General features: G+C 34.6%; 1 protein-coding gene across 16 annotated transcripts in view; it reads left to right on the top strand.

Moving 5' to 3' along the window:
- The window catches only part of LOC116406313 (NAD-dependent malic enzyme 59 kDa isoform, mitochondrial-like), a 61,494-nt gene that overhangs the window by 32,699 nt on the left and 7,034 nt on the right, over positions 1–21,761 (top strand). For 2 of the 16 annotated variants that reach the window (XM_031890007.1, XM_031890009.1), the window contains exons 2-5: positions 20,127–20,223; positions 20,299–20,388; positions 20,475–20,617; positions 21,225–21,359. In XM_031890007.1, coding sequence (XP_031745867.1) covers positions 21,270–21,359 — 90 coding nt within the window. In that variant the 5' untranslated portion in view covers positions 20,127–20,223; positions 20,299–20,388; positions 20,475–20,617; positions 21,225–21,269. Of the gene's footprint in view, positions 1–16,817; positions 17,684–17,782; positions 17,855–20,126; positions 20,224–20,298; positions 20,389–20,474; positions 20,618–21,224; positions 21,360–21,505; positions 21,567–21,761 lie in introns of those variants that run through there. The other 14 variants (XR_004219340.1, XM_031890017.1, XM_031890014.1 and 11 more) reach the window with 14 other exon arrangements.

Here is a 21,761-nt window from a genome sequence, read left to right on the forward strand (position 1 = left end):
GATAACTCTCAGAAGGATATAATGAAGATGATAAATGGTATGACAGAGGACTTTCGAGCCACCCTGGATGTCGTTAGAAATGAAATCGTAGAGGTGAACACGAAGGTGAACCTTACAATGCGAGCGTTGGCCAATCAAGCTCCGGCTGGAGGAGCGATTACAATTGGCAAGATAAAGATCCCAGAACCCAAGCCCTTCTGTGGGCCAAGGGATGCAAAGGCATTGGAAACTTTATCTTCGATATTAAGCGGTATTTTAAAGCCACAAACACCGTGGCGGAGGAAGCCAAAGTGACATTGGCGACCATGCATCTATCTGAGGATGCAAAGTTATGGTGGAGGTCCCGATATATTGACATTCAAGAAGGGCGTTGCGTAATAGACACTTGGGACAGTTTGAAGAGAGAACTTCGCTCACAGTTTTTCCCCGAGAATGTCGACATTCTGGCTCGATGGAAACTATGGGAATTAAAGCACACTGGAACCATTCGGGAATATGTGAAGCAATTTGCGGGCTGATGTTAGACATATCTGATATGACCGAGAAGGACAAAATCTTCAGTTTTGTTGAAGGTTAAAACCATGGGCAAGGACTGAGTTATACGAACAGAGAGTTCAAGACCTTGTGTCAGCCTATGCAACAGCTGAGCGTTTGTTTGATCTGTCTAGTGACGCTCAAGAGACGAGACGTCAATAAAGCTCTTCACCTGGGAGAGATCAAAACAGCCGACCAAATTCTTCCGAAGCTGTCAGTGGAAGTAGAAGTCCCGGTAGAGACCGCAAGCCTTTTCAGTCAAATATGGGGAACGTGGGGCAAAGGCCCAATAGTCAGAGGACATCTCACACTCCTATCAGTTGCTACATTTGTAACGGACTACATCGGGCAAGGGAATGCCTAGATAAAGCTGTCTTCTATGCCTTTCGGGCCTCTTTAGCTGCTGACTCAGATGACACGTCGAGTCAACCAGAGAAGGAAGTTGGGCAAGTAGAAGGAGTTCAGAATGTTAGAGTGGGAGCCATAAGACTCTTGTCGTCCCTTCAGAAGAAACCGAGAGAGACAAGTGGTCGTACTAAAAGGGGCCTAATATATGTTGACACCTGGATCAACCGAAAGCATGCAAAGGCACTATGGTTGACTCCAGTGCCACTCATAATTTTATAACAGTGGTCGAAGCCAGACGACTAAACCTTCATTGGAAGAAGGGTACGGGAAAAATGAAGGTCGTAAATTCTAGAGCTCTACCTGTCGTTGGGATAGTGAAACAGACAGCGATACAGTTGGAAGGATTGAGCGGTTTCGTTGATTTTGTGGTTGTAGGCATGGATGACTTTGACGTAGTCTTCGAAATGGAATTCCTTCTCGAACATCAAGTGATCATAATGCCTGCAGTCAAATGTCTGATGATCACGAGGTCTACCCCCACCGTTGTGCAGACAGACCTTCGGCAACCCAAAGGACTGAGAATGATCTCGGCCATGCAACTGAGAGAGGGTCGTGTTCAGAAAGACACAAGGTGTGTCATGAAGAGATGTGGTGATGGGAAACGTGATAGTTTGCCCATATTGGAATCGCCTACGAAGAGTGATTGTCGTATGGCGCAGTCAGAGTCGTCTAAACTCCGAAGACAGTCAAGGAGATTGTCGGGTGCAGGATTCACTAAACCTGCAAAAGCTCCGTATCAAGCACAAGACTGCTTATGGAAGGAAGAGAAGGGACGGTTGAGTGTCGACAGTCGTGTCCTGAAGCAAGCCCCGAGGAGAGGGACAATTCTTGGGTCCGTGAGTGTGACCCAACCTATTAAAGCTTACGTTCAGGTGCGTAGTCATGCGTTGAGTGGTGCCTAACTGTAGAATAGACACCCTATCGCATTTGAGGGTCAGAAGAAGAGTGCCACATAGGGCAATTATACGATGTTTGAAGAAGAAACGTTGGCCATAGCAACCAGTCTAAAGGATGGGAGACAATGTTCCCATAGATCAACTTTTGTTAGAGAGATGAACAACGACGTTGCCAGCCAGTTCGGTACTCGGCCGAATATGAGTTTGAATCAAGTAAGGAGATGAAGAGTCGTGCTCAAACTTGATTTTGGGTCAGAACGTAAGAGAAGCAATCATGGGACTCCACATGTGTCGGCTCGTACACAGGCCTGTCTGTTGGAATTTTTTGTCCTAAAACTCGTAGTTTGTAAATCATATTCTGTTCAATAAAGTTGTTTATTGAGAAATTAAATATTATAATCTTAAATCCAATAAATCAAGTTCCAAGGCTATTTTTGAATAAACTTGAACTTTATGTGTAAACATAAACGTGGATCAAGTTCGAGTATATAGCCTAAATAGTCTATAGTATATGAAATAAAGGTTGGGCGCCTTATTTAGAGAAACTATGGATGCGGCCCACTTTGTAGTACAAACGAGGTGATCCTAATCGTTCATGTAGAGACATGAAAGTGGGGGCATCCTATGTAAAATGTTTACATAAGACTGAACCATGAATTAGTCTTTTTTACGTTATAACACCGTTTACTGTTTAAAACTGACTATCTCAATTATTGATGACCTAGGTAACTTAGTCTTAATCCTAAGTTAACTATGAACTCCTGTTCACACGAGATTATCCTTAGATCTGCATAGGTGAGGGCAGCTCATCAGCGTTGGCCCAATAAGCCTCCCATTTCAGGGGTAAGATCGGGTAGATAGCTGGGAACATAGGGTACAAGATGGAATTCACTCCTACCCGCTTTAGGGTTAGTAGATAGGTTGTTCTCTTAAGCACTGAATCCAAGTCTTGAACAAGGGGCCCCACCCTCTCATTGGCCCGAGAGGGATTAAGTTTATAGGTTGAACCTTAAATCAATTGTTCAATAGTGGATTAGTGGGACTTAAGGAGCAAGATGTAATCTTGGGGGTAAAACGGTATTTTGACCCAGCCAAGGTTACGAGCAACCTGTGAATGATTAAGTGTTTTTGTTCTAATTATTGTAATTAGCCTTGTTAATGGCTTATTTTTATTGTTGCAAAGTGTTTTTAATTTTTAAAAAAATAAAAAAAGTCATTAGAGTTGAAGTTAGGCTGTAACTGGTTCAACCGGGTGAGAGAATTGAAAAAAAATGAAGAAAAGAAGGTCACAGACCCGAAAACCCGCCTTGACCCGCAGGCGCCCGCGCGCCCGCATGCCTTCGCGCCCTCCTGCGTCCGCACGCGCCGCGCGCCCTCCTGCGTCCCCGCGCTTGCCTTCGCCCGACCCGTGTGCGTCTGGGCTGGTTCAAGCGGTTTCGGTTGGTTTTTCAGCCGGTTCGAAGTTTTTGGGAGTGGTTCTGTACTACACCAAAGTAATTATGTAATAATTTAGTACTTAGCTTAATTTAGGAGCCAAAAATCAGTCCATTTTAGGGTGTTTTTTTTTATTTATGCATGTGATGTATGATTAAATTACTTTAAATTTGTATGTGCATTTTGAATGTCATATAGATTTAAAATCCACCATAGGTTAACATGTTCATGCATTAAAATGTATGATATAAAGGTTATATTGTATTGTATGCATGTTAATTGATTAATATGGAAATTAAAATCCCACCATAGGTGTTTGCTTTCATTCTAGGTCATAAAGCTTGGGTGTGACGTTTCGGCATTTTCATATGCAAGCCTGCCAGAGCTGAAAATGTTCAAAATGTATTATAGGGGAGGCATACCAGTTGAATCCCCGCTCGAGCATTAGTTGTACTCTTTGCAAGCAACCCTTTTCGTGGCGCGTGCGGGGCCTGTGAGCTGTCCTCGAGAGGTGCCTGCCAATGTCGTGGGCATATGTCCTGGTCACCCTTGGGCTGTCTCGGGACCACGTTGGGCTACTCCTGGGCCATGCTAAAGGAGTCGTGGCACGTATTGGCGCAATTTTGCGGGTGATTTTTGGGGTCAAAGCTTCACATGTGACATCAGGCTTACTTCTTTTCATTTCTTTCTTTTTTCTTCTTCTTTCTTTTTCCCGTTTTAAATTTTATCTCTAAACCAAACTCAACTAACTCAAATTTATGTTTAGGAACTTGTAATTTTGGAGTACAATATAAGTATAATTGTTTGTGTTATATTGTTTTTTTTATTATTATTACTATTAAAAATAGCCAAATTAATTAAAATATTTATAAGGTATTTTAAAATTTGATATTCGATAGATCGATCAATGTCACTAAACATATAAGGGCTTATCAATATCTATTATTAATATAATCTAGTAAATATTTTGTCGAATTTATTATTTGTGACAGTTTTTTTCTATTCTTTTTTACATATATTCAATATATAAAATATCAATTTTTTGAAAATTTCATATAGGATTATTAACAAGTTTAACAAATAGATAAAATGATTTTCAACATTATTCTAATACTATGCTTTAAATTATGTAAGAGATAAATCTCTATAAATCATGGATGAATTATTTTAGAATGGAAAACAATACAAAAATGTGAGTGTTGAGCAAGAAATTTTGACCAATTAAATTACGTCACATCATCACAGTAAATAATGATGATTATACTTTTGTTTGAGTTTGGATAATTAAGTTACTCAACCCAACCCAATTCAGATCCAACAAAACAAATGGGCTCAAGCCCAAGTCCAAGAATCAAATGGGCCCAAGTCCAAACTCATCTCGCAAATGGGCTCAAATCCAAGCCCAACAAGCAAATGGGCTCAAGTTCAAGCCCAGTAAGCAAATGACCCCAAGTTCACCTAAAGCCCATGAAATGTCTATAAATAGAGACCACTGTCATTCATTTTAAAAGGGGTCTTTGGTTGAAAGAAGAATTGAAGCTCTGAAGAATTGAAGATTCAAACTTCTACAAGCTCTCAAGACGTGCAAGTTCGTATCAACTTCGAGATCAACAACTTCTGAAAGATTGAAGACTTGGAAGATTAAACTTTTCTTGGATTCCAGAAGATCGAAGTTCAAATCAACGTGCAACTACAACATCCTGAAGATCGAAGATCAAAAAGTTCTAAGTTTTAACTTGTATTCGAGAAAAAACATCAAAAGAGTAAATACTAGAGGTTGTATTCACAATATTCTTTAATATATAAAGTTCAACTCCACGAAATACATTTCTTCAAAATCTCGTGTGAACAGTTTGACACGTCCAGTGAGACAATCTCTACCTTTCATCTCTTTCTCTTTTGAAGAACATCTAAAGAAATCATGTCGATTGACGAACAAATGACATCGGCAAGCAGCCAAATACTCACAACCGCTCAAGGGAGACTCAATCATCTGCGGAAATGCCATCCTTTGAGGCCGCAAAGAACATTTGGGAGCAACTGTCCAAGCCACCAAAAGGTGGAATTATAGTCAAAGAAAATCCTGTGATTGACGAACAAATTTCCTCCTATGAACGCTCGAATGAGAAGATGCCTCATCCAAATATCATGTCGATTATGGTGACTGACGTGGATACAAGTGAAGACAGAATGACTGAGCTTAAAAAGAAGATCAACATGCTCATGAAGGTCGTTGAAGAAAAGGATAATGAGATTGCATCTCTCAAGAATCACATCGAACGTCATGATGCTGCTGAATCAAGTCATACACATACTATCAAAAATACTGACAAAAGGAAGACAATTATGCAAGAAAGTCAACCACAAAATTCAACCTCAATTGCATCAATATCTATTCAGCAGTTGCAGGAGATGATTGCAAACTCCATCAAAACTCAATATGATGGACTTGCTCAAACTCTCTCTCTATATTCCAAACCATATACGAAGAGGATCGACAATCTCATAATGCCGAATGGATACCAACCACCCAAGTTCCAACAGTTTGATGGAAAGGGTAACCCAAGACAACACGTTGCTCACTTCATTGAAACATGTGAAACTCCTAGTACGAGAGGAGATTTGTTGATAAAGCAGTTCGTTCGAACTCTGAAAGGAAACGCCTTCAAATGGTACATGACCTGGAACATGAATCCATTGATAGTTGGGAGTAACTTGAGGGGGACTTTCTCAATCGCTTTTACAGCACCCAGCGTATCGTCAGCATGATGGAGTTGACAAATAGCAAATAGCGAAAGAGGGAGCCAGTCATCAACTACATAAACCGATGGAGAGCTCTAAGCCTGGATTGCAAAGACAAGCTCATAGAAATGTCTGTAGTCGAGATGTGCACCCAAGGCATGCATTGGGAACTTCTCTATATTTTGCAGGGGAAAAACCACGCACGTTTGAAGAGTTGGCGACTCGTGCCCATGATATGGAACTAAGTATCACTCGTAGAGGAGCAAAAGATTTTTTGGTTCAAAAAATGAGGAGTGACAAGAATTAAATTGATGACACTAAAAAGATTACAGATAGTGTCATAAATGAGTCTATGGTTGTTCATGCAACCCCTTTGAAATCTTTCTCTAAAAGAAAAGAAACAAAATTTGAAGGAAAGCATGATAGAGAGGAAAAGCGACGCCCTTAAAGAAAGACAAGAAAAATTTTATCCATTTCCTGACTCTGATGTTGCAGACATGTTAGAGCAGCTGTTAGAGAAGCAACTTATTCAACTGCCAGAATGCAAACGACCGAAACAAGCAGAGAAAGTAGATGATCCTAACTACTGCAAGTACCATCGGGTCATTAGTCATCCTGTTGGAAAGTGTTTCGTGTTGAAGGAGCTGATTATAAAGTTGGCTCGTGAAAAGAAGATCGAGTTAGATATGGATGAAGTAGCTCAGACAAATCATGTTGCAATTGAGATGACTTCAAGTGTTCCGCCATCAACACACCTTTATGATTAATGGAAAAACTTGGTCCAGTTTGGGACTTTTGAACCTGTACATGTTCGATTCCAACAAAGGATCGTGACAAAGAAATCTCAAAACAAAGAAAAGCCTATTGAAGATGATTGCGAAGGATGGATAGTCATGACTCGTAAAAAGGGGAGACAATCAATTTTCGTACAAACGAAGTCGCACTTCCATCAGAAGCATGGAAAAGGAAGCAACTCTCGTAAAAATGAGAAAACAAATAAGATGTGGAAGTCTAAGCCTATCAAAGGAAAAGACGAGGACTTCATCCGACATCGACGGTCGATAACTTTGAAAGAATTTCTCCCAAGAAGCTTCCTTGATGATCATCCAAAGAAAGTATTAGAAGTCCTTGCATGTCATGTTGTCAGTATAACAGAAGTCGACACCAATTGTGCATCTTCTGAAGAAATCGACAATTCAAATGAAATTAAGCAAATGACATTTGTCTTTGATCGTATCAAGCCTTCAATTACTCAATCTTCAATTTTTCAAAGATTGAGTATGACCATGAAAGAAGAAGAAAACCAATGTTTAACATCTACTTCCACTCAAACTTTAGCTTTCAAAAGGCTAAGTATCTCCACATCAAAGAAATATCAACCTTCAACATCTGTTTTTGATAGACTAAAATGACAAGTGATCAACATGAAAAAGAGATGAAAACTTTGAAGGTAAAATCACTTCATGAAGAAAATAATGGCGAGAAGATACGCAGTTGTGTCTCATCACGCATGAAGAGGAAGTTATTTGTTGACATAAACACAGAAGGTCCCTTGATCGTGAAGCCAAAAATTATTATATTCACCAATTCTACAAATGAAGAAGGTGAACAAATTTTTTACGAAAATATTTGTTAAATCACTACTACAAAAATTGAATTACTTGACATTAATACAGTGTCATGTAAATCTATACTTGACGTTTTAAAAAGCGTCAAGTAATCGACTGTCAAGTATAGTTCTATTGCTTGACACTAAAAAAACGTCAAGTACTCTATTGCTTGACATCATTTTTGTATCAAGTAAGATAGTATACTTGACAATATTTACACGTCGAGTAAATTATATACTTGACTCTATTTACCTGTCAAGTGAGATAGTATACTTGACACTATTTACAAGTCGATTAAGATATATATTTGACTCTATTTACCTGTCAAGTGAGATAGTATATTTGACATTATGTATATGTCAAGTAAAATTTTATAGTTGACACTATATATCCATCAAGTAAAATGGTATATTTGACTCAAATAAGATAGTATATGTGACATGTATTTAATGTCATGTATACCATTTATTATATTAAATATACTAAATTTTTCTTTTTTCATTTTTTATTTCCTGCATTACATACATTTGCTTCAATAAGACATATCCATAAACAAAACAAATTCTCCAACGAACAATTACACAACAAAAAAAAAGGACAAAAAGTTTAGTATAATATGTAAACCAACAATAATTTCATTATTCTCAACAATGTCATCAACAATTACACAATTCCAATCCAATATAGCCAACTAAAATTTCCTATATGTGTCATATTCCAAAATATTAAATGATAATAGTTGTCTTATATAATCAAAATTGAAGCCTATCCCCGTATATCTTTTGCCTCATAATGGCTATGAACAAAACGTTTCCACAAAAAAGGTTATGAGCATTCTCATATCTTAGCCATTTACAAAATTAACATGATCATATCTAGGTGTGTCTATCATATGTACCGAGCTAAAAATCCAGTCCACTCCCCTCGTCTATCCAATTCAAGCTATGTGTATGGGCTTCTTGTATCAATCTATAAAACATAAAAAGTAGAATAATACACTTTGTAAAATATTTGAGTTAGTCATAATATACTATCTATAACTTTACAATGTAAATAGTTTAAAAACATACCGCACCAGTGATAATGTTTGTGTCCTTAGTCACAATTTCTTGCATGTATCTCATGACATAATATCCACATTCAATTGTACCTACTTGTAAAGAACACTATAACACAACCAATTAACAATGCATATATATTATATTATGTGCTAGATTAAAATAAAAATTATTTTATAAATATATTACCTTTACCAATATATGCATGATTGGCTACCATAGCAGGATAGCCACACATAATACAACTTAAAATATACAATAACTGTGTAATATATACATGATTGGCTACCAATGCTACGGGGCTACCAAGGCTATAGGATAGCCACAAGACCAAGGCTATGGGGCTACCAAGACTACATAATAACCACAAGATAGTATGATTCAAAATATACAATAAGTGTAGTATTTGCATGATTTCCAAATGAGAAGGATGATTACATACCTCAATCATATTGTATATTTTTTCTTTCAACTCAGTCGGCACCAGCTTCCAAGATGCATGTGTAATTGGGATATGATGATGCACACAAGATCCAATTTGAGGGTCTAATTTAATTTATGAATCCTAATTCAAGACAATAATCATTAAAAACCCACTAATTTACATATTAAGAAATATTTGAATTGCCTTTGAATTGCCTCATACACCCATTCTTTTTAGTGTATAATTAAATTTGACGGTCTAATAGATAAGTTGAATCACTTAAATATTAATTTTGAAAGTTCAAGGAAGTAAATTTAACATTATCATTATACTTTAGAGACAATATTTGTCATTTGCCATAAAAAAAAGTACAAATTGTAATTGAATTGCATTGGATGGCATTCATCTAAAGTATGAATCTTACCAATAATAGTAAATATATTAATTCATTACTCGTTACTATAAAAAAAATGGCATTCATCTAAAGTATGAATCTTACCAATAAGAGTAAATATACCAATTCATTACTCATTACTATAAACAAATCAATATGATAATTATAACCATAACGACAACAAATTAATTACGGTCTAAAACATCCAAGAGTCACCCTTAATTTCTCATTACTCATTTCTGTAAAAAAAAAAAACAACAATAAAGAAAAATGATGGTCTTCTCTATTTGTCAATTAGATTATACCATTTGTTTACGAATTGAACATAAACAACATAAACAACATAAACATATAACACAAATAAATATAAATATACGAGAGTCATTCTCAATTTTCTTCTCTTTGTGTTTTTCTCACTTTGGGTTTACAATATCATCCTTAATTACAAGATATAAATCAAATTCAAGGGAGCATTATTCATAGAAAAATGTTAAATACAATAAGAATGAGGAGCATAAAAACCTTTGAACGCGGAAGTAGTTTGCCATGCAGAAGATGTTCGCAGTCATGGAAGCCGTTCACTGTGGAAGTTGTTCGCTGCGTGGAAGCCGTTCGTCGGGTTGAAGCTGTTCGGAACGGGTTGAAGCTGTTCGCAACGGGTTGAAGCTATTCGGGTGGAAGCTGTTCGTCGAGTGGAAGCGTTCGTCGTGTGGAAGCCATTCGCCGTTTGCCGCTCTGTGTTGTGTGGAAGTCATCCGTTGATTCGAAGAAGTGGCTGTTCGCCTGTGTTGTGTGGAAGCGTGGAGATGAGAATAGGGTTTCATCGTGGAGACGTGAGGGATTACTAAAAATAGGGAAATAAAAGATTTTAATATATTTATTTGATATTTTTAATTAAATGAATTTAATAAATTTAATTAAAATATTTTTATTAAAATATTTCAATAAATATATTTGATAAACTTTTCAAAAAATTATTTTTTTTCATATATAAATATAAAATAAAACAAGCTTGGGAAGCAAGAATTTTTTCCATATATATTGTTTTAAGGTTAAAACTTGGAAAGCAAGAAATTTTTCATCTTTTCATTGGATACCTTTTTTAACAATATATAAAAGGAAAGAAGTGTTATTGAGGAAATTGAAAAAAAAGCCCACTAATCATTTTCAATAATCGACATGCAAATTTCTATAGAAAAAAATGAAAGAGACATTAAAATTTAAAGAAAATTACATGAGTTTTTGTTAACTTTTGAGAAAGATCCATGGATTGATCGTGAAAATATAAAGATTTGAGATGATGAATATTTTTTGAATTAGGGAATAAGGTTTTATAGGAGAAATTAGGAATTGATAATAGAAAATAAGTTGAAAGGGTGAAAATTTGAAAACAATGGATTTGTACAGTATCTTGTTTTCAATTTGTTATTATTATTATTTTTCTTTATTTCTTAGTTTTTGATAATATTTTTTTTAATTATATCATTTTTTAAAAAAACAAATAGAGTGGTTTGTGAGTTTTTGTTTCAATTTATTTGTTTTTATTAATTTATTCTTAATTTTCGCTATCATTAACCAATTTTCTTAAATTATGTTTTAGGTTTCCAAGATCTTCAATCTTTCCATAAAAAGAAACAAAAAAAGAAAAAAGAAACCCTAAATTATTTTGATTTTAATTTTTTTTTGGTAAATAACTAAATTGAATTATATATGCTCACTCTAATAAAATGATTTTTTTATTAAACAAAACTTCATAAAATCAAGTTGATGTGCGAGAACTTAATATTATATCACTTACCAATACAATATTTAGATATGCATCTCTAGGATATCATCTATTTTTGTTTATCAAATTGTCTAATCATGTCACAAAATTTGTAATTTTTTTATGTGAGTAGTGATAAATGATGTGTAAAAGTAAATAATTATGGAGATATACCAATAAATTGGATCTATTATTAATCTACACACTACAAAGTAAAAACTAAACAATGGAAAAAGTTGATCCATTTAAAATTTATTAAATGTTTCAATAAATTTCATTAATAATCATTTCAATAAAATATTTTAATGAATTTCTTTGATGAAATATTTAAATAATGTTATTTAGTGAAACACTTCAACAAATCTGTTTTGGTAAAATATTTCAATAAATTTATTTTAACAAAAGATTTCAATAAATTATTTTAGTGAAAGATTTCTAAAATTTTCTTTAATAATCTTTTCATTACAATATTTTAATCAATTTATTTAGTAATCTTTTCATTAAAATATTTTATAAAATTTATTTTTAAAAATATTATCAATAAATTTATTTAAAGGAAAATTTTAAATAAATTTATTTTAATGAAAGATTTCAATAAATTTATTTAATTATTTTTTAATAATTTATTTCATAATTTTTTTAAATTTTTATTTTAATGTTTTCATTAAAATATTTTAATATTTATTAAATAAGCATTTCATCAAAATACATTGATAAATTTATTTAATGAAAGATTTCATTAAAATATATAAATTTTGTATAAAATATTTTAATAAATTTATTTAATGAAATATTTTCAATAAAATTATTTAAAGGAAAGATTCAATAAACTTATTTTAATGAATTCAAAAAATTATTTTAGTGATAAATTTCAAAAATTTATTTAACAATTTTTTATTAAAGTATTTTAATAAATTTAATTAAAATTTTCATTAAAATGTTTTAATAAATTTATTTAAAGAAATGGTTTCAATAAATTTATTTAAATAAAATATTTTCAATAGGTTTATTTAAAAGAAAGATTTTAATAAATTTAATTTAAGTAAAGATTTCAACAAATTAGTGAAAGATTTGTAAAAGTTTGTTTTAGTGAAAGATTTCAAAAAAATTATTTAATAATATTTTATTAAATTTAATTTATTTATGAGTTTTTCATTAAAATATTTTAATAAATCTATTTAAGGAAATATTTTCAATAATTTTTTAAAGGAAAATTTTCAACAAATTTATTTTAACGAGAGATTTTAATAAATTTAATTTAATGAGAGATTTAAACATTATTTAAGTGAAAATTTTCAAAAGATTTATTTCATAAGTTTGATTTTAAAAAATTATTTTAATAAGTTGATTTTAAAAAATTATTTTAATAAGTTGATTTTATACTTTTTATTTTCATATTTTTAAACGTTTTATATTTGACATTTTGGCAATTGACATTTTAAAAGTGTTAAATAAAAAATGTTAACTATACTTGACGTTGTTTCGCGTCAAGTAAATGTCCACTATACGTGACATGAAAAAAACGTCAAGTAAAATCTCCACTATATTTGACGCGAATAAACTGTCAAATAAATCTCCACTATATTTGACACGAAAACCATGTCATATAAAAGTTAACATAAAAATTTTCTTTTTTAAAACCATACCTGACATGTTTTTTGTGTCAAGTAAATGTTCACTACTTTTAACCCGAATAAAATGTCAAGTAAAATCTACTTTATACTTGACGCAAAAAAAAAAACGTCAAAAAAAGCTAACATAAAATAATTAAAAAAAATTCGTGAAAACTTCATATTTTTTAAGACTATACTTGACGTTTTTTCTTTAACATAGTTCATACTTGACGTTTTTTTAATAAAAACGTCAAGTATGTAAAAGTTGCTAGCGTCAAGTAAACTCATTTTTGTAGTAGTGAATGTGTAAAGCTCCTTATCGCAAGAGCCTAAATTGCATGATGCTCTTAGTCCACAAGAGCTTAAAAGGTGAATGACAAAAAAAAAAAAAAAAAAACAACTCAATTGAACTACGTTATGACTTGATCTCTGTGTTATAAAAAGGATACGTAGGCAGCTTAAAGATTACTTTAAGTTCAGTCACACGAAAAAAAAAAATTATGCTTCATCGTGATGATGTAATCTCAATAGAAAATGAAATTCATGCAGTTACAACAGAAAAGAAATGGGACAAATGGGGCAAAGTCAAAGTAGCGAGCTCTACCTTTTCTCACAAGTGTTGCAGCTGAAAAGATATTCATCTTCATCTTCTCTCAAGTGTTGCAGCTGAAAGGATCTTTATCTTCACCTTCTCCATGTGTTGCAGAGAGGATTCATCTTCACCTTCTCCATGTGTTGCAGTCGGAAGGATTTATCTTCATCTTCTCCATGTGTTGCAGCCAAGAGGATTCATCTTCATCTTTTCCATGTGTTGCAGCCGAGAGGATTCCTCTTCTCCCACGTATTACAGCCGAGAGGATTCATTTTCATCTTCTCCCACGTGTTATAGTCAAAAGGATTCATCTTCATCTTCATCTTCTCCCACGTGCTGTAGCCAAAAGGATTCATCATCATCTTCTTCCACGTGTTGCAGACGAGAAGATCATCATTTTCATCTCCTAGGTGTTGCAGTCGTTATCATCTGCATCCCCGATGTGTTGCAACCGTCATCATCTACATCTCTGATGTGTCACTGCCGACATCATCTGCATCTTCGATATGTCGCTGTTGTCACCATCTGCATCTTCGACGTGTCGCAGTCGTCAGAATCTCCATCTGCATGTGTTGCAGTCATCATCATCTGCATCTCTGATGTGTTGCAACCGTCATCATCTGCATCTTCAATGTGTTGCAGGCGTCATCATCTGTATCTTCGATGTGGCTGTCACCATCAGAATCTTCGACGTGTCGCAGCCGTTAGAATCTTCATCTCCATGTATTGCAGTCATCACCATCTGCATCTTTGATGTGTTGCAGTTGTCATCATCTGCATCTTCGATGTGGCCGTCATTATCTTCGATGTGTCGCAGCCGTCACCATCTACATTTTCGATGTGTCGCAGCCATCAGAATCTCCATCTCCATGTGTTACAGTCATCATCATCTGCATCTCTGATGTGTCGCAGCCATCATCATCTGCATCTTCGATGTGGTCGTCATCATCTTTGATGTGCCGCAGTCGTCACCATCTGCATCTTCGACGTGTCGCAGTCATCAAAATCTCCATCTCCATCTTCGATGTACGAATCTTCATCTCCATCTTCGTCTTCCATGTGCTCCAGTTGGTCGAATCTCCATCTCCATTTTCGTCTTCGATGTGTCGCAGTCAATTGGATCTCCATCTTCGATGTGTTGCAGCCGATCGGATCTCCATCTCCATCTTCGATATGTGGATCTTCATCTCCATCTCGGTCTTTCATGTGCTGCCGTCGGTCGAATCTCCATCTCCATTTCTGTCTTTGATGTGCCGCAGTCGATTGGATCTATATTTACATTTTTGTCTTCGATGTGTTGCAGTCGATCAGATCTCCATCTCCATTTTCGTCTTCGATGTGTCGCAGTCCGATCGATCTCCATCTCTATTTTCGTCTTCGATGTGTTACAGCCGATCGGATCTCCATCTCCATTTTTGTCTTCGATCAAGCTTGGTGTGCTCCACCATATAAATTGACCAAACTTCGTATAACATTTTAATCACACTTATGTCCAAATGCATAGTATGATTAAATTGACATATTAACTAGAACCAAATCCAAGAACAAATTCACTTATTTCAGCTTATCGTTTTCGAGATTCACCCATCATATAAACGTGCACAAATCTCTAAAAGGAGACATTTGTTGAGCAAGAAATTTTGACCAATTAAATTACGCCACATCATCACAATAAATATGAATGATTATACTTTTGTTTGAGTTTGGATAATTAAGTTTACTCAACCCAACTCAATTCATATCCAACAAAAAAAATGGGCTCAAGCCCAAGTCGAATAAGCAGATGGGCCCAAGTTCAAACTCAACTCACAAATGGGCTCAAGTCCAAGCCCAACAATCAAATGGGCCCAAGTCCAAGTCTAGCAAGCAAATGAGCCCAAGTTCACCTAAAGCCCATGAAATTTCTCTATAAATAGAGACCATTGCCATTCATTTTAAAAGGGGTCTTTGGTTGAATAAAGAATTGAACCTCTGAAGTACTGAAGAATTGAAGATTCAAACTTCTACAAGCTCTCAAGACGTCAAAGTTCATATCAACCTGGAGATCAACAACTTCTGAAAGTTGGAAGATTAAACTTTCCTTGGTTCCATAAGATCGAAGTTCAAATCAACTTGCAACTACAATATCCTAAAGATCGAAGATCAAAAAGTTATAAGTTTTAACTTGTATTCGAGAGAAAGCATCAAATGAGTAAATACTAGAGGTTGTATGCACAATATTCATCAATATATAAAGTTCAATTCCACGAAATACATTTATTCGAAATCTCGTGTGAACAGTGAGAATATGGTTAACCAAGTTTAAATATATAATGCAACAATACAAACGTAGTGACCATAATCACAAAATTTAAACCGAACTCAAACAACACATGAACATAAAATAAAAAGCAACATACCAACATTGTTTACTATCGAATAATAGTCCAAATCAATCATGGATTGGTCAAACATTATCTTTAGGAGAATATTACAAAGAAAAAAAAGTATGAAAAAGTGCATTTTATAAAATATTATTATAACTAAACTAAAAGTATTTTCTTGAATAACCTAAAAAAACTCATTTTTGTTTAACATTTTTTCTAAAAACTTCTTAAAATAAAAACACAATCGTGTTTTAAAATATATATTTTAAAAAATATTTATACGTACAAATTTCTTTTGTTTGTTATATATACTAAAAAATATTTTTATAAAAAATCTTCAAGACTAATCGATGACAACGGTCGTCGAAGTTGATTATCGGAAGTTCGTCGATGGAGTCACTAGAGATGATGGTGGGAGATTGGCCGACCATGATCATTGAAGATTAGCCTAAACCCAAAAGATAAATAATTTTTTTGTAATAAAAGTAAACTAACATTTGACTGAACAATTTTCTCTATTCCTTTTGACTTCTTTTGGATTTTTTTTCTTTTTCAAAATAAGAATGGTCACTTTGATTCTCAATTTTGTCGGATTATAATAATTTATACTCAAACACATATTATAATAACTCGTACTATAATAATTTACACATAAACACAAATTATAATAACTAATATTATAATATTATGTACCCTAAACACGACTATAACAACTTAAACTATAATACTATGCACCAAACTTCTCCTAAAAGAATTTGTTTATATGAATATGATGTCTCTCTAAAGATGAAGAAACAATTTATTTATAGAGAGTGATATTGCAAAAAGTTAGTGAAACTTAGGAGTGAGCATTGACTTTAAAAAAATCAATTCAAACAATCGAAATTAACCAAATCTATTTATTATTTAATATTAAATAAAACAAACCGCTCATAGTAATGTCTCGTTCCTAGATTTGGTCGATTTCCTAAACCTTAAGTCTATATTTTCATTCTATAGGTTTTGTTTACAGCACTCGGGTGAAAAAATGGCGCCCAAGGGAAAGAAAACCAATAGCCCTACTAGCGACAGCGACGAGGACGAAACCTTCTATTACCGGTATCCCTCCGCCCCCTCTTCTGACCCGTCGCTGCCGTCGTCTTCACAGTCGCACTTCTCATCGCAATCGCACTCACACTCACACTCTTCCACTAAGTCTGGCGGTGGTTCTGGAGGTTTGGTTCCTTCGAAGTCTACTCTCTATGTTTCCAATTTCGACTATTCACTCACTAATTCCGACCTCCACACTCTCTTCTCCAACTTTGGTAAGATCGCTCGTGTTACGGTGTTGAAAGATCGACAGACTCGCAAGTCTCGCGGCGTTGCCTTCGTCCAGTTTATTTCTCAGGACGACGCGGTGAAGGCCGCGAAACAGATGCACGGGAAGATTTTGAATGGCCGTGTTCTTAAGGCTGCTATAGCGACTGATAATGGTCGTGCCGCTGAGTTTATAAGGAAGAGGGTTTATAAGGATAAGAGTAGGTGCTACGAGTGCGGCGCAATTGATGGGCATTTGTCTTATGAATGCCCTAAAAATCAATTGGGGCCAAGGGAGCGACCAGAACCGAAGCGGGTAAGAAGGGGTGGAGTTGGTGCTAGGCACGAGGAGGATTGGGGATCGGATGTTGGAGAAGGGTTTGAGGATGACAATTGGGCCTCGGTGGTGGACGGAGATGCAGACCAGAGACTCCTGACTGGCGGTGAGAACATTGTAGAGAAGAAAAAAGAGAAGAAAGCAAGTTATTTCAGTGACGAGAGCGACGAAGATGATTAACTGAGCCTGTCTCTTTGGGAAGAGTTTGTAAAAGGTGCGTGGTTTTTACTATTGTATTGTTTTTATCTGCCGTTCCATTATATTTTGAACCTCTATTTCTGGTTGATTTTGGTGCATGATTTTTGGGTGGCATTGTTAGATGAGATAAAGCTTACAGAGTTTAGATTTTGGGCTGCCGGGTGCGATAAGTAATAATGAGTTACAGGTATGTAGTCTACACTTCGTGGTAATGTCAGGAGTAGTCAGGATTGGAATACTAACTCTTAACCTATGGCACTTGCTCTCCACCAATAGGTTAGTAATTGAAACTAGAAATGTTATGTTGAATTCAAAGACTCTCTTTGGAGAGCTGAAATGTATGAGTTTAATTTACAAATCGGCTCTAAAACGCTGAATCCAACCATTGGTTATTGATTACATTACATTACAATCTCATCCGATGACGGTCTACCGAATACCCCAAGGATTTAGGCACCGCTGTTAACAGTATATGAGCACTACACTGGAATTTGGAAGTGGTAATAAATACTCATCTTCCAATGCCTCCTGTTTTCTTTTAAGAGTTAAGGATTTCTGCAGTCAGAGAGTATAAGTTGCTTATTCAATCTCATGAGCATGAGCAATATTTGTATTTTTGTACATTTTGGAATTCCCATATCATGATCTCGGCGTTTAATGCCAAGGGCTTGATTTCCCAATGTGCCAAGACTTGTCCAAAGGATTCTTTGATCAAACATTATTGTTATTATTATTCTTTTTGAGGAGACATTTCTTTTATCAGAAACATATAAATAATTTCATTGATGGGATGAAATTACAAAAGAGCACATATGCTGCGAGAGATTACAAAGATTATTCCATTGTGATATAAGAGAAGTAAGATTGTAATAATGAAAGTGTGGGGTGAATTTACACCAAGTGAAGGTTGTATACAAAAGATGATCGAAAAGTGAGTGAAGTCGGATTCCTTATCTTTGAAAGTACGATGGTGGCATTTGTTTCAGATGAGCCAAAAGAGAACTCTTCACTAAGATTAGATGAAAAGCAAGGGTGGGGAACTCCAGAAAACCCAAGGGACTTGGGAGAAAAATCAATCCAATGACATCAATCGATAATGAGAGTGAAGTCATTACTTAAACCTTTAAAGTGGATACACGTTCACCAATTTTAAGGTTCATACCTTGTGGTTTGGATCAGTGTTAGGTGTCTGCTCTCTTCTAGTTAGCATCATAGTTCAACATTTTAACCTAATATATTGTAATCCTCTTCTTCCTACTGACTATTTGTCCATTTAGGCACATTTTCTAATAATTTTGCTTTTAGTTTTGTTTGTTTTCTTCTGTTCAAAGACTAGGAAAGAAAAAGTAGTTTTCAAGAACATTTTTATCAATTGTTCAAAGAAGTTTAGTCATAAGTAATTTTCATAAGCATAATTTTGTGAAACAAAATTGTTGCCAAATAGAGGCTTAAGTTTTTTTAGCTTTCAACTTGACTTTGTGATCAATCTCTTCATGTTTGTTTGAAAGAAGAAGGCATTTGCCACATTTTAGCGAAGAAGGCATTTGCCACATTTTAGCTTTCTCCCCTTTACCACTTTGTTTTAGTGGAGCTACGTGAGGAAAAGGTGCCATGTCTCTGAACTATTTTGATTTATCATTCATATAATTTCTTACTTCTAAATCTCTGATGTACCGCAAAAAATATTGCTAATATATTTGAATCTATCTATTCTATAACTTATATTCTTGCACTTTCAATGCTTTGATCATAGTCACAAGATGTGTGTGGAAACAACAAAATGCAACCTTAAACATATTGGGTTAAAGAAATATTCGATATCACTGATTTCAACTTTTGATTATCACTGATTCATCTATAATTTTGGCTGGATCCATGATCTTCCTAACTCATAGTAGTATATGTTTATCATAACCAATACGTCTTACTGTCGTTACAACATCTTTGTGGGTTTTTGTTATTGTTTTGCTTTGTTTTAGCTGTTGGTTTATTTGACTAGTGACTTACATGAGATTTAGTCTACCTTGACATTTCTCATAACACGACCCGTCCTTGTCTTCTGAGCTAAGAGGATCAGGCTTAGTCAAGTCTACCGTCACATTTCAATTTAATGATCTATTATGTTTGATTTTTCGTGAATTTGTGTTACTTAATATGATCTATTTTGTTTCTCGCTTATCAAATAATTGGAATTAAGAGGAGATTTGTTTAACATTTGATGAGAATGGTGATGCGTTAAAGATTCGATTTTATTGCAAGTGTCTTCGTGAGATTATGTCTTTCGGTAGTGTTGAAAGAGCTACTGTTTCTAATTTTGGTTCATTTCTTGTTATGGGAGATTGGTTTAAGATATGGAATAAATGTAGTTCATTTCAGGGTAATATGTTGCAAAGCTTTTTAATATTCCTTCACACAACCATGGTTCCCTGTATTCAGTCACCTTTATTTTCTTGTGGCAGGCTACATTAAGATATATCAAGGTTGGAGACCAAAGTTGAGAGGCTAAAGTCGGTAGTACAAGTTAAAGATAGGGAGATTGCAACAGTTACACGAATAGTACAATCTCGAGACTTGTCTAAATTCTATGATTTCTCTCTATTTAACATTGAACAAGGAAGTTCTTTTCCACAGGAAGCCAAAGGTAAGGCTGCTTTTAAAGCTCAAATTGACAAGCTACAGTAGGAAAATGTTGAACTCCAGAGAAGGGTTATTGGCAATCAGGTTATGGTAGTTGGATGCTGTGAGATAGATACTAGTTTCTATGTAATAATTTTAGTACTAATGTTGTTTTCTGTTTGTGTGCAAAGCAAGTAAGAACTCAACAAATACATGAGATGAAGAAGAAAGAAAAGGAGTACATCAAATTGCAGGTGAGAACCTACAGGGTATAGGAATACCTACAGGAAAGCTGGATATGTATGTTGCTGCTGCTGGCATAAACCCTCAAAGAGTATGTTTTTCTTAGACAAGCTCAACGCCCTCCCTTCATCCAATGGTTGTTTATCCAACTTGATTTCAATCAGTTGTGGCTATTGTTTTAATTGTTTATAGGATTGCCTGCATTCAGATTGTTTTATCTTCTCATGTTGGGCTACTTCCAAGAAATTTTTTAAGCGAAGGGTGGATAATAGCTCGCTTGTTTAGTCTAAACTTGGGGGATTTCAAATTTTGCCCAAATTTCAAAATTTTTCAAAAGTTTTTCATTACAATAACGAGCATCATAACTTCTTAGATCTTGCATAAAAGGCATGACTGTCAACCCTTGAGCACTAAGCTCGGGTTTGTGACGTGAGATTCTGAATTTTGAGAATAAGCTTATGTCCTTTTTGTTTTTGCTAAGTTTCAACTAATACACTCGGTATTTATCTTTGTGCTTATGTGATAGATTTGTTATGCACTGTAGTGATGTGGGGTGTTTCCTTATTTTCTGCATCTTAACTACCTTATTTCCTGCATTTTAACTATCTTATTTCCTGCATCTTAAATACCTTATTTTCTGCATCTTAAATACCTTATTTTCTGAATCTTAGTTGGTACTGAAATTTGGTTTGTTTCAGTGAAAGAGGCACTATCAGCATTGACATGTACATGTGATTTTAGGCATGAACCAGGAGAGTGAGAGTTTTAGTGTGCCGTGTTTAGAATTTGCCGATATCTTTTTCCCGTTCCAGCAAGTATTCCTGATTGTGGGGGTAACTCTCAAGTCTGCAGTCTTTTCTTCATGAAATTTGTAGATTATCTAAGAATACTAATATCATTTAATGTTGACATTTTTTTAGCAACTTTTCTTAACCCCACTTTTTGAATTTCATTAAGTTTACTCTTGTTTAATTGACAGATTCTTCCAGTAATGCTAGATATTGGTACTAACAACGAGAAGTTACTTAATGATTCTCTTTGTAAGTGAAAGGGAAACCTTCATGTCGTTTATCTCCATATTTTCCATGTAATGTATTGTGCTTATATTGATCTGTTTCTGTTGTCAATGGCGATATATTTGGGTTTTTTGTTGTTGTTGTGGTGGTGGTGGTGAAATATTTTATTTAAGTCTCTAGTTAATATTTATGCTTACTTAACAGAAAATTTGTTGCTTG

The sequence above is a fragment of the Cucumis sativus genome, unplaced genomic scaffold, assembly GCF_000004075.3.
Source record: "Cucumis sativus cultivar 9930 unplaced genomic scaffold, Cucumber_9930_V3 scaffold86, whole genome shotgun sequence".
In the NCBI taxonomy this organism is placed as follows: domain Eukaryota; kingdom Viridiplantae; phylum Streptophyta; class Magnoliopsida; order Cucurbitales; family Cucurbitaceae; genus Cucumis; species Cucumis sativus.